Source organism: Bombina bombina, chromosome 6, assembly GCF_027579735.1.
Source record: "Bombina bombina isolate aBomBom1 chromosome 6, aBomBom1.pri, whole genome shotgun sequence".
NCBI lineage: Eukaryota > Metazoa > Chordata > Amphibia > Anura > Bombinatoridae > Bombina > Bombina bombina.
In genome coordinates, this window is record NC_069504.1 from 750,765,723 (window position 1) to 750,792,698 (window position 26,976).

The 26,976-nt window shown below is 39.5% G+C and overlaps 1 protein-coding gene across 3 annotated transcripts in view; it reads right to left on the reverse strand.

The window, feature by feature from the left end:
* Positions 1 to 26,976, reverse strand: part of LOC128663612 (intercellular adhesion molecule 5) — a 264,464-nt gene that overhangs the window by 98,854 nt on the left and 138,634 nt on the right. For all 3 annotated transcript variants that reach the window (XM_053718019.1, XM_053718017.1, XM_053718018.1), the window contains 2 exons: positions 11,215 to 11,520; positions 6,359 to 6,640 (listed from right to left, as the gene is read on the reverse strand). In XM_053718019.1, coding sequence (XP_053573994.1) covers positions 6,359 to 6,640; positions 11,215 to 11,520 — 588 coding nt within the window. The remainder of the gene's footprint in view (positions 1 to 6,358; positions 6,641 to 11,214; positions 11,521 to 26,976) is intronic.

A 26,976-nucleotide genomic window follows, 5' to 3' on the forward strand; every position in this document is an offset into this window, starting at 1 on the left:
TTTAGGTGGTGGTGATGTTAGGGGCATCAGATTAGGGGTTAATTACTGTAATGTAGGTGGTGGCGATGTTAGGGGCGGCAGATTAGGTGTTTAGACGTGTTTTTATGTTAGGGTGTTAGGTTTAAACATAACTTTTTCTCTCCCCATAGATATCAATGGGGCTGCGTTACAGAGCTTTTGTTTCCGCAATCGCAGGTGTTAGGCTTTTTTTTGTCGGCTCTCCCCATTGATGTCTATGGGGAAATCGAGCACAAGCATGTTACAGCAGCACTTGTATTTGGGTGAGGCATGGAGCTCAACGCCACCATATCGCCCGCACAAGCCGTGTTTTTTCAAACCTGTAATAGCAGCGCTATGAAAGGTGAGCGATGAAAATAATGTACAGGAAATTAGTGAGCAGCCATAACGCCATAACTTGTAATCTAGCCGATTGTTTCTTAAAATTGCATGTTCTATCTGAATCATGAAAGGAGAAAATTGGGGTTAATATGCCTTCAAATTTGATTAAAATCTGTTCAAGCTACCTTTGACGTATGCCTATTCCTACTGCTAAATAAAAGGGTCGACTGATACATTCCATTATTTCTGAGGTATTGTTTTTACTGTGCTTCACTATTGTGATTCTCTATTCTCAAGGAAAATATTACTGGAGATTACTAAAGAAGAAGACGTTTTAACTATTCCAGTTAAGGGGTCAGCACCACTACTACATTTGGAGCAAATGAGAAGCATGCATGTGTATGCGTTAATCTCTGCCTGTACTCTAGCTCTCCCCATTTGCCTTCTTTATATAAATGAAACCATGGAAGTATTCCTTACTTTAGAGAAGGAAAATGCACTGATACTTGTATTTCACCAGCGGCAAACCAATGTTTAAAGGGATGTTAAAAATTATGTTTCATCATTGTAATATAAATTACACAAAGGGCTAGATTACAAGTGCAGCGCAAAATATCGCTTACACGAGCACGATATTTGCACTCCACTCTGTAATACCAGTGCACGCTGCTATTAAAAGTAAATGCAGGGAAGTATTGCGCTCATGAGAGAACGCTTCTATAGGCTCAAATGAAAGCCATGTTCGCATGTGGTGAGAAACGAAATGAGAACTAGCGCAACGAAGGGGGTAAGTCGTGCAGCGATGGGCAGAAAAGTGTTAATATATATGTATATGAATATATACATGTATATTTATGTGTTTATATGTGTGCATCTATATATATATATATATATATATATATATATATTTATAGAGAGCACACAGTCCCCATAGACAGCAATGGACTACAATTTGGGGGCAATTGGGGCACTTTTGGAAAATTAACCAGATATCTAATCTCTGGTTAATTTTTGGAGCACTAATTGCTACTGCGAGCTCGCGGTTGTAATAACCAGCCACTTGTAATGGCTGGTTATTTATCACATGCCCATAAATGCGCGGATTTGCCCGTTTACCAGCGCGAAAACAATAGCGCTCCACTTGTAATCTAGCCCTAAGCTGTGTCTTATACTTAATAGAAATCATTGCAAAATGGATTTTATTTCTTTTTTTTTTTACACTACATTTTCACTTCCTGTCACAGCCTTACAAGGAGGAGGGGGCCACTACAGGAAGGTTTATATTACCTTGATGTCATAAAAATGCTAGGCTTTTTTTTATTATAGGACCACTCAATGCAGTAGAATTTTTAACATTAAGTACAATCAGGGTCGGCTCTAAGGGGGGGCATTGGGGGGCAATGCCCCCCCCAAATGGAATGCTGTCCCCCCCAGGGCAAAAGAAGTGATTTAACCCCTTAATGACAACTGACGTACCAGGTACGTCCTGCAAAAACTAGCAGTTAGTGACAATGGACGTACCTGGTACGTCAGTTGTTTAAGAGAGTGCTGGAAGCGATCGCAATCGCTTCCAGCAGCTCTCAGGGTATTGCAGTGATGCCTCGATATGGAGGCATCCTGCAATACCTTTTAACAAGCCTCCGATGCAGAGAGAGCCACTCTGTGGCCCTCTCTGCACCGGTAACAATGGTGCTGTGTTCTGGGGGGAAGGGAAGCAAGGAGGCGGTAGCGTGCGGGCACGCGTGTGCACATGGGGGGCGCGCGCGTGTGCACGTGAGGGCGCGCGCGCATATTAGCCACTGACACCAATGGAAAAAAATAAAAAGTTCAAAACATTAGAAAATATATATATATATATAAAAGGATCTGGGGGGGGGGGGGGGGTTGGGGGTATTGAGGAGGGGGCTGCTACACTACAGAAAAGTTTATAAATATTTTTGGGGGCAAAAGTTTATAAATATTTTTGGGGGCAAATTGGGTACTGGCAGACAGCTGCCAGTACCCAAGATGGTGGCAATTAAGTAGCAGGGAGGGTTATAGAGCTGTTTGGTGGGGGATCAGGGAGGTTGGGGGCTAAGGCAGGGCTCCATTACAGCTGAATACATTTTTTTAAAAAATAAAATAAAAAAAACTCCTTTTATTTAGTACTGGCAGACTTTCTGCCAGTACTTAAGATGGCGGGGACAATTGTGGGGTGGGGGAGGGAAGAGAGCTGTTTGGGAGGGATCAGGGGGTGGGATGCGTCAGGTGGGAGGCTGATCTCTACACTAAAGCTAAAATTAACCCTGCCAGCGCCCTACAAGCTACCTAATTAACTCCTTCACTGCTGGGCATAATTCACGTGTTGTGCGCAGCAGCATTTAGCTGCCTTCTAATTAACAAAAAGCAACGCCAAAGCCATATATGTCTGCTATTTCTGAACAAAGGGGATCCCAGAGAAGCTTTTACAACCATTTGTGCCATAATTGCACAAACTGTTTGTAAATAATTTCAGTGAGAAACCTAAAATTGTGAAAAATTTAAAGTTTTTTTTTATTTGCTCGCATTTGGCAGTGAAATGGTGGCATGAAATATACCAAAATTGGCCTAGATCAATACTTGGAGTTGTCTACTACACTAAACTAAAGCTAAAATTAACCCTACAAGCTCCCTACATGCTCCCTAATTAACCCCTTCACTGCTGGGCATAAAACACGTGTGGTGCGCAGCGGCATTTAGCGGCCTTCTAATTACCAAAAAGCAACCCCAAAGCCATATAAGTGTGCTATTTCTGAACAAAGGCGATCCCAGAGAAGCATTTACAACCATTTGTGCCATAATTGCAGAAGCTGTTTGTAAATAATTTCAGTGGGAAACCTAAAGTTTGTGACAAAATGTGTGAAAAAGTGAACATTTTTTTTAATTTGATCGCATTTGGCGGTGAAACGGTGGCATGAAATATACCAAAATGGGCCTAGATCAATACTTTGGGATGTCTTCTAAAAAAAAATATATACATGTCAATGGATATTCAGGTATTCCTGACAGATATCAGTGTTCCAATGTAACTAGCGCTAATTTTGAAAAAAAAGTGGTTTAGAAATAGCAAAGTGCTACTTGTATTTATGGCCCTATAACTTACAAAAAAAGCAAAGAACATGTAAACATTGGGTATTTCTAAACTCAGGACAAAATTTAGAAACTATTTAGCATGGGTGTTTTTTAGTGGTTGTAGATGTGTAACAGATTTTGGGGGTCAAAGTTAGAAAAAGTGTGTTTTTTCCATTTTTTCCTCATATTTTATATTTTTTTTTATAGTAAATTATAAGATATAATGAAAATAATGGTATATTTAGAAAGTCCATTTAATGGCGAGAAAAACGGTATATAATATGTGTGGGTACAGTAAATGAGTAAGAGGAAAATTATAGCTGAACACAAACACCACAGAAATGTAAAAATAGCCATTGTCATTAAGGGTAAGAAAATTGAAAAATGTTCCGGTCATTAAGAGGTTAAAAAAAAGTTTGTTTTTGTTTTTTTTTTTTATTTTTTTTACATTTTAAAAGTGACGGAACGTCCAGGGTCCCAAATGTCGCATCCCCCATTTTCCGCCACTGGAGGGCCCAGCTAATCTCTTTACTCTCCTCTATTTACAACCAGATAACAAATAAAGTTGCATTTCCCTGCTGGTGCTCTCACAGTTAACCTAGGGCTTGCAATTCCCCTCCTCCTGCTAGCCCACTTACTACAGAGTTGAAGTGAGATGATGACATCATCAGACCTCTGCAGGAAGTGCTGGGAGAAGCTAACAGTCAGTGAGAGGGAAGGCAGAAGTAATTTTGTGAAAACACATCCGTATAACCAATGTGTGTGTGAGAGTAATATCCCTTCCCTATTGTGCTTTATATCCTTTCAGCCAAAGATAAAGAAGCAAATTGGGAATTCCTTGGTTTCCCCACTGCAGGTCACACAAAAAAAGTGTGCATTGTGCCTGCTTTATCTGCAGTGATCAGTGTAAAATGTGTGTCAGATTATAGGTGCTCAAATACACACACTTCAAATGTAGCTGTGGGACAATGAGTGAAATAGCCTTATGTTTATTATTTACATGTTTCAAAACATCTCCTATTTGTCCCCAAGGTTGTTTTATATATATATATATATATATATATATATATATATATATATATATATATATATACCATGGAAACAAATGCACTCTCAGGTCTTTTTTTGAAGTGGAGAAAAAAAATCTCTGTTTAATGTAACGTATGTGTGTCTATACATATATACCGTGTGTGTGTCTATATATATAATTTGTGTGTATATACATACTGTATATACTGTGTGTGTGCTGGTAAATATCATTAATAATATCTGTACAAGTAATGTACTGCTTGGCACTCTTATTGCCACGTAAAAGCTTATTTGATCATTAGTAGGGTCATTGGTAGAGCTACACATGCAAACAGTGTCCACTGGCTGTGTCATATGTGGGAGACATTCCTGAGATATGACAAATGTAACCCCTGCACTGCCATAAATCTGGTAAATGTAACTGCTGCGGCACTGCCAGACAACTTATAAATGTAACCCCTATACTCCTTGAGATATGACACATGTAACCGCTGCACTTCCAGAAATATAAACAAATCTAACTCCTGCACAGCCAGATATCTGATAAATGTAACCCCTGGACTGCCACAGTAGGTCTGCTCTTATTTTGACTCTCATACATGCTTTTTAAATGCGTGCCCCCTCGTGAAAAAAAATTCCCCCCCCATTTAATTAGTTCTGGAGCCGACCCTGAGTACAATGTAATAACACTTACTCTGAATTTTTAAAATAAGCAGTAGGTTTTTTCCTGACAAATTTATTTATTTTTTCTCCCATTTTCCAGCCCCCTGTATCATGTGAAAGACATCAGCCAATCACAGACTAGTATAGGTATTCTCTGTGAGCTTGTGCACATGCTCAGTATGATCTTGTTCCTCAGACAGTATGAATATAAAAAAAAATTGATAATGGAAGTAAATTGGAAACTTCAAGCTCTTTCTGAATAGTAAAAGTTTATTTAGGCTTGAATGTCCCTTTAAGTGGATAGACTAGATAACAGGGAGTCAGATTTGCCTAGATCAGTCAGAATAAAACCTAAGTTTTAAAGATGTCGGCTCACTTATCACTCTAGGGGCAGAGGCAGTTTTGTTTGCTGTTTTTTTTATTACACAATCTGTTTCTTTTTAGGTTTACTTTGATTTAGCCTATTTGTTTTCACCAAAGGAGCACTGTTTAATATCCCTTTAATTACATTTAAATGATGAGTGCATATAAACACTATTTTCTTTTTCTTCCTAAAAGGACATTAAACACTAAAAAAAAGTTAGAAAAAAAAAATGATGCATACAAAGAAAAGATTAGTCTGAGAATAACCTGTAGATGTATTTTTTAAAAGTTTCATTAGCTGTTTAAATAGTTACAAAATAAGTTCTAGGGGTAAATTTAACAAATGCAGCGAATCATGTCTGCCCGGCATGGCTAAATGCTGACAGCGATTTAACTTTGCACAAGCATTTCTTCTGAAATGCTTGTGCACTGACGTCCCCTCCATATTCGCAGCCAATCGGCCGCTAGCAGAGGGTGTCAATCACCTAAAAGGTTGTGGACAAGATAAGGAGCTTCTGCTGCTTATTAAATCTCTGCTGTGGCCAATTGCAGTTATAAATAGATCACTATAGTGTGCAGCCAATGGCTGTGTGTAATATAACAGTGTTCTGCACTTCCATTATAGTGTGTGTAATATAACAGTGTTCTGCACAACAGGAACTGAAAAGCTCACAATTTCAGAATGGAATTACAGGGAAAAGGGGACAAAATAAACAATGAAAGTATATTGCAGAGTTTATTTTATATATATATATATATATATATATATATATATATATATATATATATATATACAATTTATTTTATATTACCATCTCAAAGTGTTTGATGTCCCTTTAATTCTTAATTGATTATTAGTATTGAATGAACTTACCATAAACATTTACAGTCTCATTGGTTTTCTTTGAAAGGCCCTGTAAGCTTGCAAGACATGTAACATCATAAATTCCAGAATGATTCATATCTAGATTTGCGTGTCCCAGCACTGTGCCATTTGCTTCCTGCTCGGTTCTCACAAGGACATCAGCGTTATTAAATAATATTTGTATTTTAACATTTTCAGCGGGGAAAGTGTCTGTAATTTTACATGTTGCTGGCACTGTATCTCCTTTCTGAATCCATTTTTTTATGAGGATCTGAGGTTCTGCAGATAAATCTAATAAAAATAGGATATTATATTATTAGCTTGCAGGTAAATTGTATCCAACATACCTTTACTTGTCACCATTACATACAGTATCTAGTTAAAGTGATGGTAAACTTTACATGTTTTAAAATCAGGTCCTGAATCTAATCGATATTTTACAGGGACTTTAAATATTTTTTGGTGAGCTAACGGTTTGAACTGTTCTCCCATCCGCACTCTAGCTACAAAAAAAGTGCCGTACGGCTAGAGCTCCGATTGGAGAACGGTTCAAACCATTTGCTCACCAAAAAATATGAATTTTGAAGTGGGCAGCTGCAGTGCAGGGTTTTAGACTAGCATGGCTATATGAAACTGTAAGTTACAGAGCATCCCGTTTTTAAAAACATGTAAAGATTACCATCACTTTATATGCACAATAAAAATACAATGCACTAGCACTTACTTCGAATTTGAAATGAACAGTAGAATATTTTCTGGCAAATTTCAAATTTAATCCAATTTTCTTTGTACCATGTGACAGCTATCAGGCAATCACAAAATGTATATACGTATATACTGTATACTTTTGTACACGCTCAATGGGAGCTGGAGCCTTAGAAAGTGAGCGTATAAAAAGATTGTGCACGTTTTATAACTGAAGTATATTGATTTTTTTTAATTGCATGCTTTATCTGAATCATAAAACTAAATTTGATTTGAGTAAGCGCTTTAACCAATAATAATGTTTCATTTTTTTGCACTAAACATTGAAAGAGACAGTAAACATCTTTAATTACAATATTTTCCTGAAGCTTTAAAATAAATTATTACATATGGAGTAAACACAGTTAGCCACGGCCATTTATGTTAGTAACATTACCACTGTTTTGCAGTTCTTTGTCTGTTAATTTCTGCAGAATCTAATTAAGGACAGATATAGAACAAAGCTGGGCTTGTGAATTCTGCTATGTTCCTTTCCAGTTGTCTCAATTGGAAAATTCTTCCTACTTAATTTACAGAAAAAGGAGGGAAGATAAATTATAAAAATATTTTGCAAAACTGTTTAACTATAATCTGAATCTAGGAATGCACCGAAATTTCGTCCGCAGAAACGTTTTAGCCAAAAATGGCATTTTCGGTGATTTCGGTTTTCTTTTTTTTCCCCTGTTATTTTAGCTAAAATTATTGTGTAGCATATTTCAAATTTAATGCTAACCTAAAGCTGCTGTTTAAGTTCATTACTTGACTTACTGTTTTGCAGATAATAATAGTTTTCTAGAATAAACTAAATAAACTAAATAAAGAATAATACAGTATATTGATATTTAAAAGGGATGCACTGAAATTTCGGTTGCAAAAACATTTTGGGCGACAATGGCACTATAGTTTTTTTTCAGTTTTGTTTTTTTTGCCTGTTTTTTTTTCTTGGTAAAATCATTGTGTAGCATTTTATTGTTTTAAGATATTTTTTGTCCAGTTTAAGTGTGTTACTTTTAATAAAAGTGTTATTTTATTTTATTGGCTTGCAGTTTTTCAATTCAGATTCATTAATTTAAAAGTCTATTTATGCCAAAAAAAAACATTTTCAGTTTTGGTTTTTGGCCAAGTGCATCCTGGATTTTTGGTTTCAGTGCATCACTATCTGAAACTGTTTCTAATCCCTTTAAAGGGACATAACACCCAAATATTTTCTTTCATGATTCAGATAGCGCATGCAAGTTTAAACAACTTTGCAATTTACGTCTATTATCTAATTTGCTTTGTTATTTTTGTATCCTTTGTCAAAAAAGCATACCTATGTAGGTTCAAAAGGAGCAATGCACTACTTGGAGCTAGCAGTTGATTGGTGGCTGCACATGTGTGCCTCTTGTCATTGTCTCACCCACAGTGTTCAGCTATCTCCCAGTAGTGCATTGCTGCACCTTTGACAAATGATAATAAGAGAATGAAGCAAATTTAATAATAGAAGCAAATTGGAAAGTTGTATAAAATAGTATGTTCTGTCTGAATCAAGAGAGAACAATTTTGGGTTTCATGTCCCTTTAACTGAAGGCAATCAGTACAGCGCTATAACTACAATGCATTGTCATGAAATAAAAAAGGCAATAACATGAAAAGTACAGAACTATTACTGAATCAGTCAAACTGGGGTTGATGTCCCTTTAAATCACTTAGATACAGCGTACAATGTTTAACAACTTTCCATATTACTTTTCTTATTAAAGGGACATGAAACCCAAGTTTTTCATTTCATGATTTAGACATGACATTTTATAACAACTTTCTAATGTATTTCTATCATCTCATTTGCTTCATTCCCTTGTTTGTCTATAGCATATATAAAGGACCAGGGACCAATCAACACATAACATACTACACCAGAACCTGGAACTTATGATACATTACACTGTCAAACAAATATGTATATATCTCTTGCACATATACCTAAGCCTTCATCTATTCTTATATTTTGGAAAATAAAATAAGAAATATATTAAAGATATTTATAAAAGCTATTTGTATCCCTCAAGGAACATTCATCAAGGATCTATAAGATGACCCAATTCAACCTGAGTTCAGTCACTCCGGTTGAATTTAAGATAAAACATTATGCAAATTGTGGCACAGAATTTGTGATGTACCTTTTGGAATGCCAATTTTGTAAGTAACATTATGTAGGGCAAACATCACTTACTGTGGTGTAACTAACCATGATTAAACTAACTTACTGTGGTGTAACTTACTGCAGTGTAACTAACTTACTGTGGTGTAACTAACTTACTGCAGTGTAACTAACTTACTGCAGTGTAACTTACTGTGGTGTAACTAACTTACTGCAGTGTAACTAACTTACTGCAGTGTAACTTACTGCAGTGTAACTAACTTACTGCAGTGTAACTTACTGTGGTGTAACTAACTTACTGTGGTGTAACTTACTGTGGTGTAACTAACTTACTGTGGTGTAACTTAATGCAGTGTAAATTACTGTGGTGTAACTTACTGTGGTGTAACTAACTTACTGTGATGTAACTAACTTACTGCAGTGTAACTAACTTACTGTGATGTAACTTACTGTGATGTAACAAACTTACTGCAGTGTAATTAACTTACTGTGGTGTAACTAACCATGATGAAACTAACTTACTGCAGTGTAACTTAATGCAGTGTAACTTACTGTGGTGTAACAAACTTACTGCAGTGTAATTAACTTACTGCAATGTAACTTACTGTGGTGTAACTAACTTACTGCAGAGTAACTTACTGTGGTGTAACAAACTTACTGCAGTGTAATTAACTTACTGCAGTGTAATTAACTTACTGTGGTGTAACTAACTTACTGCAGTGTAACTTACTGTGGTGTAACTAACCATGATGAAACTAACTTACTGTGCTGTAACTAACTTACTGTAGTGTAACTAACCATGATGAAACTAACTTACTGCAGTGTAACTAACTTACTGCAGTGTAACTTACTGTGGTATAACTTACTGTGGTGTAACTAACAGTGATGAAACTAACTTACTGCAGTGTAATTAACTTACTGTGGTGTAACTAACCATGATGAAACTAACTTACTGCAGTGTAACATACTGTGATGTAACAAACTTACTCCAGTGTAATTAACTTACTGTGGTGTAACTAACCATGATGAAACTAACTTACTGCAGTGTAACTTACTGCAGTGTAACTTACTGTGGTGTAACAAACTTACTGCAGTGTAATTAACTTACTGCAATGTAACTTACTGTGGTGTAACTAACTTACTGCAGTGTAACTTACTGTGATGTAACAAACTTACTGCAGTGTAAGTAACTTACTGCAGTGTAACTTACTGTGGTGTAACTAACTTACTGCAGTGTAACTTACTGTGGTGTAACTAACTTACTGCAGTGTAACTAACCATGATGAAACTAACTTACTGTGGTGTAACTAACTTACTGCAGTGTAACTTACTGTGGTTTAACTAACCATGATGAAACTAACTTACTGTGGTGTAACTAACTTACTGCAGTGTAACTAACCATGATGAAACTAACTTACTGCAGTGTAACTAACTTACTGCAGTGTAACTTACTGTGGTATAACTTACTATGGTGTAACTAACAGTGATGAAACTAACTTACTGTGGTGTAACTCACCATGATGAAACTAACTTACTGTGGTGTAACTAACTTACTGCAGTGTAACTAACTTACTGTGGTATAACTTACTGTGGTGTAACTAACAGTGATGCAACTAACTTACTGTGGTGTAATTAACCATGATGAAACTAACTTACTGTGGTGTAACTAACAGTGGTGTAACTAACTTACTGTGGTGTAACTAACTTACTGCATTGTAACTTACTGTGATGTAACAAACTTACGGCAGTGTAATTAACTTACTGCAATGTAACTAACTTTGGTGTAACTAACCATGATGAAACTAACTTACTGCAGTGTAACTAACTTACTGCAGTGTAACTAACTGTGGTATAACTTACTGTGATGTAACAAACTTACTGCAGTGTAATTAATTAACTTACTGCAATGTAACTAACTTTGGTGTAACTAACAGTGATAAAACTAACCTACTGCGGTGTAACTTACCACAGTGTAACTTACCATATGTCCTAATTGTTGCACTAGAAGATGTAATGCGTGTTTTATCCACATTTAGTAAGGCACTACAGGAGAAGTTCTGAAGATTGTCACTTCGCTGAGCCACAATTTCATGTGTCACTGAAACATTAGTTATTCCCCTTTTGGTCTCCTGTTTAAACGATTTAGTGTTGATCTCTTCCCCTTCTCTTGTCCATTTCACCATAAGATCCTGTACAGGAGCCACGTTATTAACATTGCAGGTGATATTGTATGTTGTCCCTACTTCCATTTCTTTCTGTAAGTCTATTGTCACCAAATCAGGTTCCGCTGCAAAACAATTTAAGAATATTAATTACTACCAAACAATCCACTTATCCTCAAAATCTAGTCAACGGTTGATGTTGTCTAGACCTGACTGCTCATCGGCATGCAGATCAATTTGAGTCAGTCTAATAGCTACTTAATAAAGTGTGTATCTGAATATATCCACATTTTGTGTATGCTCATTTTAATCTACTTAAGTTAATTTAACTTTAATTACTTACTCAAAGCAATTAAGATCAACTAGATCACTGGAGAAGATGCATTCAGTCAGTTCATAGAAAATCATAACCAATAATAAAAATACTAGACTGTGTGCATGCATGTGTATATATTTATATATGTGTATATATTTTTATATATCTATATATATATATATATATATATATATATATATATATATATATATATATATATATATATATATATATATATATATATATATATATATATATATATATATATACAAAATATATGAAGGCACTCACTGGTCTTTTCAAAATGTATTTAATGAAATAAGCATGACGCTATATATATACAGTATATATATTTAACCTGCTGGCACTCTGGCAGCTGTGTATTAGGTGAGAGTGCTCTTATATATATATATATATATATATATATAAAAACACACATATATATATATATATATATATATATATATATATATATATATATACTCAGTATATATATCTCAAGAAAACATATATAAATATTTCACACTGATATCCAGTCCAGTGAGTACTTGACTTTGTTTTCTTGCTGCATACCTTTTAAGAGCACCCTGGCAGTTGTAGGACGGTGGTGAGAGTGCTTATACCTTTTGAACTTTTGCTTTTATATATATATATATACACACACACACACACATAGATGATATACTCTCAACCCTACTTAGGGCCAGATTACTAAAGCAATATTTTGCGATCCACTGAGTAATACCAGTACACGCAAATGTGCGCTAGTATTATGAGTTAGGTCCAATGCGAACAAAACCTCACGTTCGTATTGCACGAAAGCATTGCGCTTACGAGAGTGCACTTTCATAGGCACCAATGGGAGCCTTGTTCTGATGCTGTTATACACAGAACCTAAGCGCAACGAAAGGGGTAAGTAGCACATAACTATATATATATATATATATATATATATATATATATATATATATATATATATATATATATATAAGCATTTACATATACAGTATATATTTACAGAGAACACACAGTTCCCAAAGACCGCAATGTAAAGGCACTTTTCAGTGCCATTTTTTCCTAACACCCCACGCCTGCCAACTTTTAACCCCTTAACACTGCCCAGTGCAGTATTTTTTTTTTTTTAAAAAACAAATGCTACAAGACCTTCCATTGTGGTGGCATTTGGGGCACTTTTAGAAAATCTGATCTCTGGTTAACTTTCTGAGCGCTAATTGCTACCGCGAGTTTGAGGTAGCAATAACCAGCCACTTGTAATCAGCGGATCATGTCCGACACACATCACTGAATGCAAAGATCAATACGCTCTCCGCATTCAGCGCTGCACCGGCAGCTCTTGTGAACTGCTGGTGCAACGCCGCCCCAATCGGCCGCTAGCAGAGGGTGTCACTCAACCCAATTGTATTCGATCGGGTTGATTTCACGAGATCTCTGTCTGCCTCAGAGCTGGTGGAAAGGTTTTGGAGCAGCAGTCTTTAAAGCGCTGCTTCATAACTGGTGTTTCTGGCGAGTCTGAAGGCTCGCCAGGAACACGTCCCTTCAAGCTCCATACGGAGCTTGATAAATGGGCCCCTATGTCTGAAGAAGGAATGAAATCCCTGGAATGTCACTATATCTGATTTGTGCACAATAAAACACTTGAAAAATATAGTGAGTGCCAGCTTTATCTGAAATATAGATATCCAAAGCACAAATTAATTGCATAATTTAATGATAATTTGAGCAATAAAAACATTTTTAATATTAGCTATATTTTTTTTTAAGCTGCACTTATGTATTCTGCTACACTTTTGTGGGTGGATAACTTAGGAAAAACTTGACACAAGCCAACGTCTCTTGTAGAGCACCTTGCAAATAATTGTAGTATATCAGATGGTAACTCACAGGGAGAGCTGTCTTCCACTTTACAGTTACTAATTGTGTTTTATGATCTTATTAACTTTTTATGAATCAGCTACAATGTTATCTAGTGATAAGTGATTATTTGGTTTCCAACATTCAATTCTTTCTTTACAATATTTTTTTTATGATTAAAACACCTGTGTGATCTGAAACACGTAAGATCTAGTAGTTCCCGACCATTACTTTTATAAATATGTGACAGATTGGCTGCTTTTATCTGATACACTTTAAAATACATTTTTATACCATTCTATCTGGATCCGTGCTCCATTTGATTTTTACATGCAATGGACCAGATTACAAGTGGCGCTCTAAATCTTTTTTTTGCTTGTGCGCTAACTGCACTCAAGTTGAGAGTAAAAAGTTAGCGCCTGAGTTTTTTGCTAAGGACTCTGGATATCGCAACTCCCTCTCCCCAAAGACTTCTATGGGCGTGCTACAAAAAAAGCCTTATTAGTAATCGCTTGCAAGCTATATGTATATATACAGTACAGATGTGTGTGTGTGTGTGTATATATATATATATATATATATATATATATATATATATATGAACCAAAAAAGATGCACTCTCAGGTCTTTTATAAGTAGAATAAAGATTTACTTTATTTGTGGAACGTTTTCGGGGATCAAGTCCCCTTCGTCAGCAACTGACGAAGGGGACTTGATCCCCAAAAACGTTCCACAAATAAAGTAAATCTTTATTCTACTTATAAAAGACCTGAGAGTGCATCTTTTTTGGTTCCTGTATTTTGTTCAAGTCTGCACCCAGGCGGATGTCCAGCTGTGGGAAGGAGTTGGTGTTTGGATGCTTATATATATATGTATTGTCCTTCACACTGATTTCCACCTGATGCTGGGATAAGAAGACTAGTCTACTGACATTTCTACATTGGGGTTACGCACCCAATATTCCATACTTTGGAGGCGGACAAGATTCTCACCGCCAGATTCTCACCACGGAATGAAAGATTAAAGAGTCAAGAGATTCCATTTGATTCCATTTCTCCTCTATATATTTATATCTGTGCAAAAGAACCTTGTATATATAATCATGGTTACCTGAGTTGTACCCTCTATGCAACATACTCATAGACAGACAAATATATAGTGCACCCAAAGAAATGTATGCTTTACCCACACATGGGCACAATCCATATAAACATCATTCAGTACATATCCCCCCACACACACCCATATAAAAATTGGTACATATCCCCCCCACACACACACATCCATATAAACATAAGTACATATCCCCCCCCCACACACACATCCACATAAACATAAGTACAAATCCCCCCATACACACCCATATAAACATTGGTATATATTCCCCCACACACATACATCCATATAAACATTGGTACATATCACCCCCCACACACACATCTATATGAACATTGGTGTGGGGGGGTAGGTACCAATGTTTATATGGATGTGTTTGTGTGTGGGGGGATATGTACCAAAGTTTATATAGATGTGTTTGTGTTTTTTGGGATGGGGGATATGTACCAATGTTTATATGCATGTGTGTGTGTGTGTGTGTGTGTGGGGGGGGGGGGGGGTATATGTACCAATGTGTATATGGATGTGTTGGGGGGATATGCACCAATGTTTATATGGATGTGTGTTTGTGGGGGGAATATGTACCAATGTTTATATGGATGTGTTTGTGTGTGTTGTGTGTGTGTGTGTGTGTGGGGGGTATGTACTAATGTTTATATGGATGTGTGTGTGTGGGGGGGGGGTATGTACCAATGTTTATATGGATGTGTGTGGGGGGGGAGATATGTACTAATGTTTATATGGACGTGTGTGTGGGGGGGGGATATGTACCAATGTTATATGGATGTGGGTGTGGGTGGGGGGGGGGATATGTGCCATTGTTTATATGGATGTGTTTGTGTGGGGGTATGTACCAATGTTTATATGGATGTGTGTGTGGGGGGGGGATATAAACCAATGTTTATATATATGGATGTGTGTGTGTGGGGGGGGGATATGTACCAATGTTTATATGGGTGTGTGGGGGGATATGTACCAATGTTTATATGGATGTGTGTGGGGGGGGGGGGGGGGGGTATGTACCAATGCTTATATAGATGTGTGTGTGTGGGGGGGGGGGTGTATGTACCAATGTTTATATAGATGTGTGGGGGGGATATATACCAATGTTTATATGGATGTGTGGGGGGATATGTACCAATGTTTATATGTGTGTGTGTGTTTGTGGGGGGGGTACATGTACAAATGTTTACATTGATGTGTGGGGGGATATGTATCAATGTTTATATGGATGTGTGTGTGTGTGGGGGGGGGGATATGTACCAATGTTTATATGGATGTGTGTGTGGGTGGGGGGGATATGTACCAATGTTTATATGGATATGTGTGTGTGTGTGGGGGGGAATATGTACCAATGTTTATATGGATGTGTGTGTGTGGGGGGATATGTACGAATGTTTATATGGATGTGTGTGTGTGTGTGGGGGGGGGGGGGGGGATATGTACCAATGTTTATATGGATGTGTGTGTGTGTGTGGGGGGGATATGTACCAATGTTTATATGGATGTGTGTGTGTGGGGGGATATGTACGAATGTTTATATGAATGTGTGTGTGTGTGGGGGGGATATGTACCAATGTTTATATGGATGTGTGTGTGTGGGGGGGGGGGGGGGGGGGGATATGTGCCAATGTTTATATGGATGTGTTTGTGTGGGGGTATGTACCAATGTTTATATGGATGTGTGTGTGGGGGGGATATAAACCAATTTTTATATATATGGATGTGTGTGTGTGGGGGGATATGTACCAATGTTTATATGGGTGTGTGGGGGGATATGTACCAATGTTTATATGGATGTGTGTGTGGGGGGGGGATATGTACCAATGCTTATATAGATGTGTGTGTGTGTGTGGGGGGGTGTATGTACCAATGTTTATATAGATGTGTGGGGGGGATATATACCAATGTTTATATGGATGTGTGGGGGGATATGTACCAATGTTTATATGTGTGTGTGTGTGTTTGTGGGGGGTACATGTACAAATGTTTACATTGATGTGTGGGGGGATATGTATCAATGTTTATATGGATGTGTGTGTGTGTGTGGGGGGGGATATGTACCAATGTTTATATGGATGTGTGTGTGTGTGTGGGGGGGATATGTACCAATGTGTATATGGATGTGTGTGTGGGTGGGGGGGATATGTACCAATGTTTATATGGATATGTGTGTGTGTGGGGGGGGGGATATGTACCAATGTTTATATGGATGTGTGTGTGTGGGGGGATATGTACGAATGTTTATATGGATGTGTGTGTGTGTGTGTGGGGGATATGTACCAATGTTTATATGGATGTGTGTGTGTGTGTGGGGGGGGGGATATGTACCAATGTTTATATGGATGTGTGTGTGTGGGGGGATATGTACGAATGTTTATATGGATGTGTGTGTGTGGGGGATATGTACCAATGTTTATATGGATGTGTGTGTGTGTGGGGGGGGGGGGGGATATGTGCCAATGTTTATATGGATGTGTGTGTGGGGGGGGTATGTACCAATGTTTATATGGATGTGTGTGTGTGGGGGGATATAAACCAATGTTTATATATATATATATGGATGTGTGTGTGTGGGGAGATATGTACCAATGTTTATATGGGTGTGTGGGGGGATATGTACCAATGTTTATATGGATGTGAGTGTGTGGGGGGGATATGTACCAATACTTATATAGATGTGTGTGTGTGGGGGGGGTGTATGTACCAATGTTTATATCGATGTGTGGGGGGGGATATGTACCAATGTTTATATGGATGTGTGGGGGGATATGTACCAATGTTTATATGCGTGTGTGTGTGTGTGGGGGGGGGTGGTATATGTATCAATGTTTATATGGATGTGTGTGTGTGGGGGGGGATTATGTACCAATGTTTATATTGATGTGTGTGTGGGGGGGATATGTACCAATGTTTATATGGATGTGTGTGTGGGGGGATATGTACCAATGTTTATATGGACATGTGTGTCTGGGGGGGGGATTTGTACTAATGTTTATATGGATGTGTTTGCGTGTGGGGATATGTACCAATGTTTATATGGATGTGTGTGTGTGGGGGGGGATATGTACCAATATTTATATGGATGTGTGTGTGTGGGGGGGATATGTACCAATGCTTATATAGATGTGTGTGTGGGGGGTGTATGTACCAATGTTTATATGGATATGTGTGTGTGTGTGTGGGGGGTATGTACCAATGTTTATATTGATGTGTTTGTGTGTGTGTGGGGGGGAGTATGTAACAATGTTTATATGGGTGTGTGGGGGGATATGTACCAATGTTTATATGGATGTGTGTGTGTGTGGGGATATGTACCAATGTTTATATGTATGTGTGTGTGTGTGGGGGGGGGGATATGTACCAATGTTTATATGGACATGTGTGTCTTGGGGGGGGTGGATATGTGCCAATGTTTATATGGATGTGTGTTTGTGTGTGTGTGTGTGGGGGGGGGGGGATATGTGCCAATGTTTATATGGATGTGTGTGTGTGGGGGGATATGTACCAATGTTTATATGGATGTGTGTGTGTCGGGGGGTATATGTACCAATGTGTATATGGATGTGTGGGGGGGATATGTACCAATGTTTATATGCGTGTGCGTGGGGGGGTATGTACCAATGTTTATATGGATGTGTGTTTGTGGGGGGATATGTACCAATGTTTATATGGATGTGTTTGTGTGTGGGGGGGATATGTACCAAAGTTTATATAGATGTGTTTGTGTTTTTTGGGATGGGGGATATGTACCAATGTTTATATGCATGTGTGTGTGGGGGGGTATATGTACCAATGTGTATATGGATGTGTCGGGGGGATATGCACCAATGTTTATATGGATGTGTGTTTGTGAGGGGAATATGTACCAATGTTTATATGGATGTGTTTGTGTGTGTTGTGTGTGTGTGTGGGGGGTATGTACCAATGTTTATATGGATGTGTGTGTGTGTGGGGGGGTATGTACCAATGTTTATATGGATGTGTGTGGGGGGGGAGATATGTACTAATGTTTATATGGACGTGTGTGTGTGGGGGGGGGGATATGTACCAATGTTATATGGATGTGGGTGTGGGTGGGGGGGGGGGGAGATATGTGCCATTGTTTATATGGATGTGTTTGTGTGGGGGTATGTACCAATGTTTATATGGATGTGTGTGTGTGGGGGGGATATAAACCAATGTTTATATATATGGATGTGTGTGTGTGGGGGGATATGTACCAATGTTTATATGGGTGTGTGGGGGGATATGTACCAATATTTATATGGATGTGTGTGTGTGGGGGGGGGGATATGTACCAATGCTTATATAGATGTGTGTGTGTGTGGGGGGGGTGTATGTACCAATGTTTATATAGATGTGTGGGGGGGATATATACCAATGTTTATATGGATGTGTGGGGGGATATGTACCAATGTTTATATGTGTGTGTGTGTGTTTGTGGGGGGGTACATGTACAAATGTTTACATTGATGTGTGGGGGGATATGTATCAATGTTTATATGGATGTGTGTGTGTGTGTGTGTGGGGGGGGGATATGTACCAATGTTTATATGGATGTGTGTGTGTGTGTGTGGGGGGGGGGGGATATGTACCAATGTTTATATGGATGTGTGTGTGGGTGGGGGGGATATGTACCAATGTTTATATGGATATGTGTGTGTGTGTGGGGGGGATATGTACTAATGTTTATATGGATGTGTGTGTGTGGGGGGATATGTACGAATGTTTATATGGATGTGTGTGTGTGTGCGTGGGGGGGGATATGTACCAATGCTTATATAGACGTGTGTGTGTGTGTGTGGGGGGGGGGGGGTATGTACCAATGTTTATATAGATGTGTGGGGGGGATATATAGCAATGTTTATATGGATGTGTGGGGGGATATGTACCAATGTTTATATGTGTGTGTTTGTGGGGGGGTACATGTACAAATGTTTACATTGATGTGTGGGGGGATATGTATCGATGTTTATATGGATGTGTGTGTGTGGGGGGGGGATATGTACCAATGTTTATATGGATGTGTGTGTGTGTGTGGGGGGGGATATGTACCAATGTTTATATGGATGTGTGTGTGGGTGGGGGGGATATGTACCAATGTTTATATGGATATGTGTGTGTGTGGGGGGGGGATATGTACCAATGTTTATATGGATGTGTGTGTGTGGGGGGATATGTATGAATGTTTATATGGATGTGTGTGTGTGGGGGGGGGGGGGATATGTACCAATGTTTATATGGATGTGTGTGTGTGTGGGGGGGGGGGATATGTACCAATGTTTATATGGATGTGTGTGTGTGGGGGGATATGTACGAATGTTTATATGGATGTGTGTGTGTGGGGGGGATATGTACCAATGTTTATATGGATGTGTGTGTGTGTGTGGGGGGGGGGATATGTGCCAATGTTTATATGGATGTGTGTGTGTGTGGGGGGGGGGGTATGTACCAATGTTTATATGGATGTGTGTGTGTGGGGGGATATAAACCAATGTTTATATATATATATATGGATGTGTGTGTGTGGGGGGATATGTACCAATGTTTATATGGGTGTGTGGGGGGATATGTACCAATGTTTATATGGATGTGAGTGTGTGGGGGGGATATGTACCAATACTTATATAGATGTGTGTGTGTGGGGGGGGTGTATGTACCAATGTTTATATCGATGTGTGGGGGGGATATGTACCAATGTTTATATGGATGTGTGGGGGGATATGTACCAATGTTTATATGCGTGTGTGTGTGTGTGTGTGTGTGTGTGGGGGGGGGATTATGTACCAATGTTTATATGGATGTGTGTGTGGGGGGATATGTACCAATGTTTATATGGACATGTGTGTCTGGGGGGGGATTTGTACTAATGTTTATATGGATGTGTTTGCGTGTGGGGATATGTACCAATGTTTATATGGATGTGTGTGTGTGGGGGGGATATGTACCAATATTTATATGGATGTGTGTGTGTGGGGGGGATATGTACCAATGCTTATATAGATGTGTGTGTGGGGGGTGTATGTACCAATGTTTATATGGATATGTGTGTGTGTGTGGGGGGGGGTATGTACCAATGTTTATATTGATGTGTTTGTGTGTGTGTGGGGGGGAGTATGTAACAATGTTTATATGGGTGTGTGGGGGGATATGTACCAATGTTTATATGGATGTGTGTGTGTGTGGGGATATGTACCAATGTTTATATGTATGTGTGTGTGGGGGGGGGGGGATATGTACCAATGTTTATATGGACATGTGTGTCTGGGGGGGGGGTGGATATGTGCCAATGTTTATATGGATGTGTGTGTGTGTGGGGATATGTACCAATGTTTATATGTATGTGTGTGTGTGGGGGGATATGTACCAATGTTTATATGGACATGTGTGTGTGTGGGGGGGGGAAATATGTGCCAATGTTTATATGGATGTGTGTGTGTGGGGGGATATGTACCAATGTTTATATGGATGTGTGTGTGTCGGGGGGTATATGTACCAATGTGTATATGGATGTGTGGGGGGGATATGTACCAATGTTTATATGCGTGTGCGTGGGGGGGTATGTACCAATGTTTATATGGATGTGTGTTTGTGGGGGGATATGTACCAATGTTTATATGGATGTGTTTGTGTGTGGGGGGGATATGTACCAAAGTTTATATAGATGTGTTTGTGTTTTTTGGGATGGGGGATATGTACCAATGTTTATATGCATGTGTGTGTGTGTGTGGGGGGGGGGGGTATATATACCAATGTGTATATGGATGTGTCGGGGGGATATGCACCAATGTTTATATGGATGTGTGTTTGTGGGGGGAATATGTACCAATGTTTATATGGATGTGTTTGTGTGTGTTGTGTGTGTGTGTGTGGGGGGGTATGTACCAATGTTTATATGGATGTGTGTGTGTGGGGGGGGTATGTACCAATGTTTATATGGATGTGTGTGTGGGGGGGAGATATGTACTAATGTTTATATGGACGTGTGTGTGTGTGGGGGGATATGTACCAATGTTATATGGATGTGGGTGTGGGTGGGGGGGGGGAGATATGTGCCATTGTTCATATGGATGTGTTTGTGTGGGGGTATGTACCAATGTTTATATGGATGTGTGTGTGTGGGGGGATATGTACCAATGTTTATATGGGTGTGTGGGGGGATATGTACCAATGTTTATATGGATGTGTGTGTGTGGGGGGGGATATGTACCAATGCTTATATAGATGTGTGTGTGTGTGGGGGGTGTATGTACCAATGTTTATATAGATGTGTGGGGGGGATATATACCAATGTTTATATGGATGTGTGGGGGGATATGTACCAATGTTTATATGTGTGTGTGTGTGTGTGTGGGGGGGTACATGTACAAATGTTTACATTGATGTGTGGGGGGATATGTATCAATGTTTATATGGATGTGTGTGTGTGGGGGGATATGTACCAATGTTTATATGGATGTGTGTGTGTGTGGGGGGGGATATGTACCAATGTTTATATGGATGTGTGTGTGGGTGGGGGGGATATGTACCAATGTTTATATGGATATCTGTGTGTGTGTGGGGGGGGATATGTACCAATGTTTATATGGATGTGTGTGTGTGTGTGGGGGGGATATGTACCAATGTTTATATGGATATGTGTGTGTGTGTGGGGGGGGGGATATGTACCAATGTTTATATGGATGTGTGTGTGTGGGGGGATATGTACCAATGTTTATATGGATGTGTGTGTGTGTGTGGGGGGGATATGTACGAAAGTTTATATGGATGTGTGTGTGTGTGTGGGGGGGATATGTACCAATGTTTATATGGATGTGTGTGTGTGGGGGGATATGTACGAATGTTTATATGGATGTGTGTGTGTGTGTGTGTGTGTGGGGGGGGGGGATATGTACCAATGTTTATATGGATGTGTATGTGTGTGTGTGTGTGGGGGGGGGATATGTGCCAATGTTTATATGGATGTGTGTGTGGGGGGGGGGGGTATGTACCAATGTTTATATGGATGTGTGTGGGGGGGATATAAACCAATGTTTATATATATATATATATATGGATGTGTGTGTGTGGGGGGATATGTACCAATGTTTATATGGGTGTGTGGGGGGATATGTACCAATGTTTATATGGATGTGAGTGTGTGGGGGGGATATGTACCAATACTTATATAGATGTGTGTGTGTGGGGGGGTGTATGTACCAATGTTTATATCGATGTGTGGGGGGGATATGTACCAATGTTTATATGGATGTGTGGGGGGATATGTACCAATGTTTATATGCGTGTGTGTGTGTGGGGGGGGGGTATATGTATCAATGTTTATATGGATGTGTGTGTGGGGGGGATTATGTACCAATGTTTATATTGATGTGTGTGTGTGGGGGGGATATGTACCAATGTTTATATGGATGTGTGTGTGTGTGGGGGGGGGATATGTACCAATGTTTATATGGATGTGTGTGTGGGTGGGGGGGATATGTACCAATGTTTATATGGATATGTGTGTGTGTGGGGGGGGGGGGTATGTACCAATGTTTATATGGATGTGTGTGTGTGTGTGGGGGGGATATGTACCAATGTTTATATGGATGTGTGTGTGTGTGGGGGGGGGATATGTACCAATGTTTATATGGATGTGTGTGTGTGGGGGGATATGTACGAATGTTTATATGGATGTGTGTGTGTGTGGGGGGGGGATATGTACGAATGTTTATATGGATGTGTGTGTGTGTGGGGGGGGGATATGTACCAATGTTTATATGGATGTGTGTGTGTGGGGGGATATGTACGAATGTTTATATGGATGTGTGTGTGTGTGTGGGGGGGGGGGATATGTACCAATGTTTATATGGATGTGTATGTGTGTGTGTGTGTGGGGGGGGGATATGTGCCAATGTTTATATGGATGTGTGTGTGGGGGGGGTATGTACCAATGTTTATATGGATGTGTGTGGGGGGGGGATATAAACCAATGTTTATATATATATATATGGATGTGTGTGTGGGGGGGATATGTACCAATGTTTATATGGGTGTGTGGGGGGATATGTACCAATGTTTATATGGATGTGAGTGTGTGGGGGGATATGTACCAATACTTATATAGATGTGTGTGTGTGGGGGGGTGTATGTACCAATGTTTATATCGATGTGTGGGGGGATATGTACCAATGTTTATTTGGATGTGTGGGGGGATATGTACCAATGTTTATATGCGTGTGTGTGTGGGGGGGGGGTATATGTATCAATGTTTATATGGATGTGTGTGTGGGGGGGATTATGTACCAATGTTTATATTGATGTGTGTGTGTGGGGGGATATGTACCAATGTTTATATGGATGTGTGTGTGGGGGGATATGTACCAATGTTTATATGGACATGTGTGTCTGGGGGGGGATTTGTACTAATGTTTATATGGATGTGTTTGCGTGTGGGGATATGTACCAATTTTTATATGGATGTGTGTGTGTGGGGGGGGATAGGTACCAATATTTATATGGATGTGTGTGTGTGTGGGGGATATGTACCAATGCTTATATAGATGTGTGTGTGGGGGGGGTGTATGTACCAATGTTTATATGGATATGTGTGTGTGTGGGGGGGGGGGTATGTACCAATGTTTATATTGATGTGTTTGTGTGTGTGTGGGGGGGAGTATGTAACAATGTTTATATGGGTGTGTGGGGGGATATGTACCAATGTTTATATGGATGTGTGTGTGTGTGGGGATATGTACCAATGTTTATATGGATGTGTGTGTGTGGGGGGATATGTACGAATGTTTATATGGATGTGTGTGTGTGGGGGGGGGGATATGTACGAATGTTTATATGGATGTGTTTGTGTGTGTGGGGGGGATATGTACCAATGTTTATATGGATGTGTGTGTGTGGGGGGATATGTACGAATGTTTATATGGATGTGTGTGTGTGTGCGGGGGGGGGATATGTACCAATGTTTATATGGATGTGTATGTGTGTGTGTGTGTGTGGGGGGGATATGTGCCAATGTTTATATGGATGTGTGTGTGGGGGGGGTATGTACCAATGTTTATATGGATGTGTGTGGGGGGGGATATAAACCAATGTTTATATATATATATATGGATGTGTGTGTGGGGGGGGATATGTACCAATGTTTATATGGGTGTGTGGGGGGATATGTACCAATGTTTATATGGATGTGAGTGTGTGGGGGGGATATGTACCAATACTTATATAGATGTGTGTGTGTGGGGGGGTGTATGTACCAATGTTTATATCGATGTGTGGGGGGGATATGTACCAATGTTTATATGGATGTGTGGGGGGATATGTACCAATGTTTATATGCGTGTGTGTGTGGGGGGGGGTATATGTATCAATGTTTATATGGATGTGTGTGTGGGGGGGGATTATGTACCAATGTTTATATTGATGTGTGTGTGTGGGGGGATATGTATCAATGTTTATATGGATGTGTGTGTGGGGGGATATGTACCAATGTTTATATGGACATGTGTGTCTGGGGGGGATTTGTACTAATGTTTATATGGATGTGTTTGCGTGTGGGGATATGTACCAATTTTTATATGGATGTGTGTGTGTGGGGGGGGATAGGTACCAATATTTATACGGATGTGTGTGTGTGGGGGGGATATGTACCAATGCTTATATAGATGTGTGTGGGGGGGGGGTGTATGTACCAATGTTTATATGGATATGTGTGTGTGTGTGTGTGTGTGGGGGTATGTACCAATGTTTATATTGATGTGTTTGTGTGTGTGTGGGGGGGATTATGTAACAATGTTTATATGGGTGTGTGGGGGGATATGTACCAATGTTTATATGGATGTGTGTGTGTGTGGGGATATGTACCAATGTTTATATGTATGTGTGTGTGTGTGGGGGGGATATGTACCAATGTTTATATGGACATGTGTGTCTGGGGGGGTGGTGGATATGTGCCAATGTTTATATGGATGTGTGTTTGTGTGTGTGTGTGGGGGGGGGGGGATATGTGCCAATGTTTATATGGATGTGTGTGTGTGGGGGGATATGTACCAATGTTTATATGGATGTGTGTGTGTCGGGGGGTATATGTACCAATGTGTATATGGATGTGTGGGGGGGATATGTACCAATGTTTATATGCGTGTGCGTGGGGGGGTATGTACCAATGTTTATATGGATGTGTGTTTGTGGGGGGATATGTACCAATGTTTATATGGATGTGTTTGTGTGTGTTGTGCGTGTGTGTGTGTGTGGGGGGGGGGTATGTACCAATGTTTATATGAATAAGTGTGTGTGTGTGGGGGGGTATGTACCAATGTTTATATGGATGTGTGGGGGGGATATGTACCAATGTTTATATGGATGTGTGGGGGGATATGTACCAATGTTTATATGCATGTGTGTGTATGGGTCGGGGGTATATGTACCAATGTTTATATCGATGTGGGGGGGGTATGTACCAATGTTTATATGCGTGTGTGGGTGTGTGTGGGGGGGTATATGTACCAATGTTTATATCGATGTGTGGGGGGGGATATGTACCAATGTTTATATGGATGTGTGGGGGGATATGTACCAATGTTTATATGCATGTGTGTGTGGGGGGGTATATGTACCAATGTTTATATCGATGTGTGGGGGGGATATGTACCAATGTTTATATGGATGTGTGTGTGTGTGGGGATATGTACCAATGTTTATATGGATGTGTGTGTGTGTGGGGATATGTACCAATGTTTATATAGATGTGTGTGTGTGTGGGGATTATGTACCAATGTTTATATAGATGTGTGTGTGTGTGTGTGGGGGGGGGGGGATATGTACCAATGCTTACATGGACGTGTGTGTCTGGGGGGGATTTGTACCAATGTTTATATGGATGGATTTGTGTGTGGGGATATGTACCAATGTTTATATGGATGTGTGTGTGGGGGGGGATATGTACCAATGCTTATATAGATGTGTGTGTGTGGGGGGGGTGTATGTACCAATGTTTATATGGATATGTTTTGTGTGTGTGGAGGGGGGTATGTACCAATGTTTATATGGATGTGTTTGTTTGTGTGTGTGGGGGAGTATGTAACAATGTTTATATGGGTGTGTGGGGGGATATGTACCAATGTTTATATGGATGTGTGTGTGTGGGGGGGGTGTATGTACCAATGTTTATATGGATATGTTTTGTGTGTGTGGAGGGGGGTATGTACCAATGTTTATATGGATGTGTTTGTTTGTGTGTGTGGGGGAGTATGTAACAATGTTTATATGGGTGTGTGGGGGG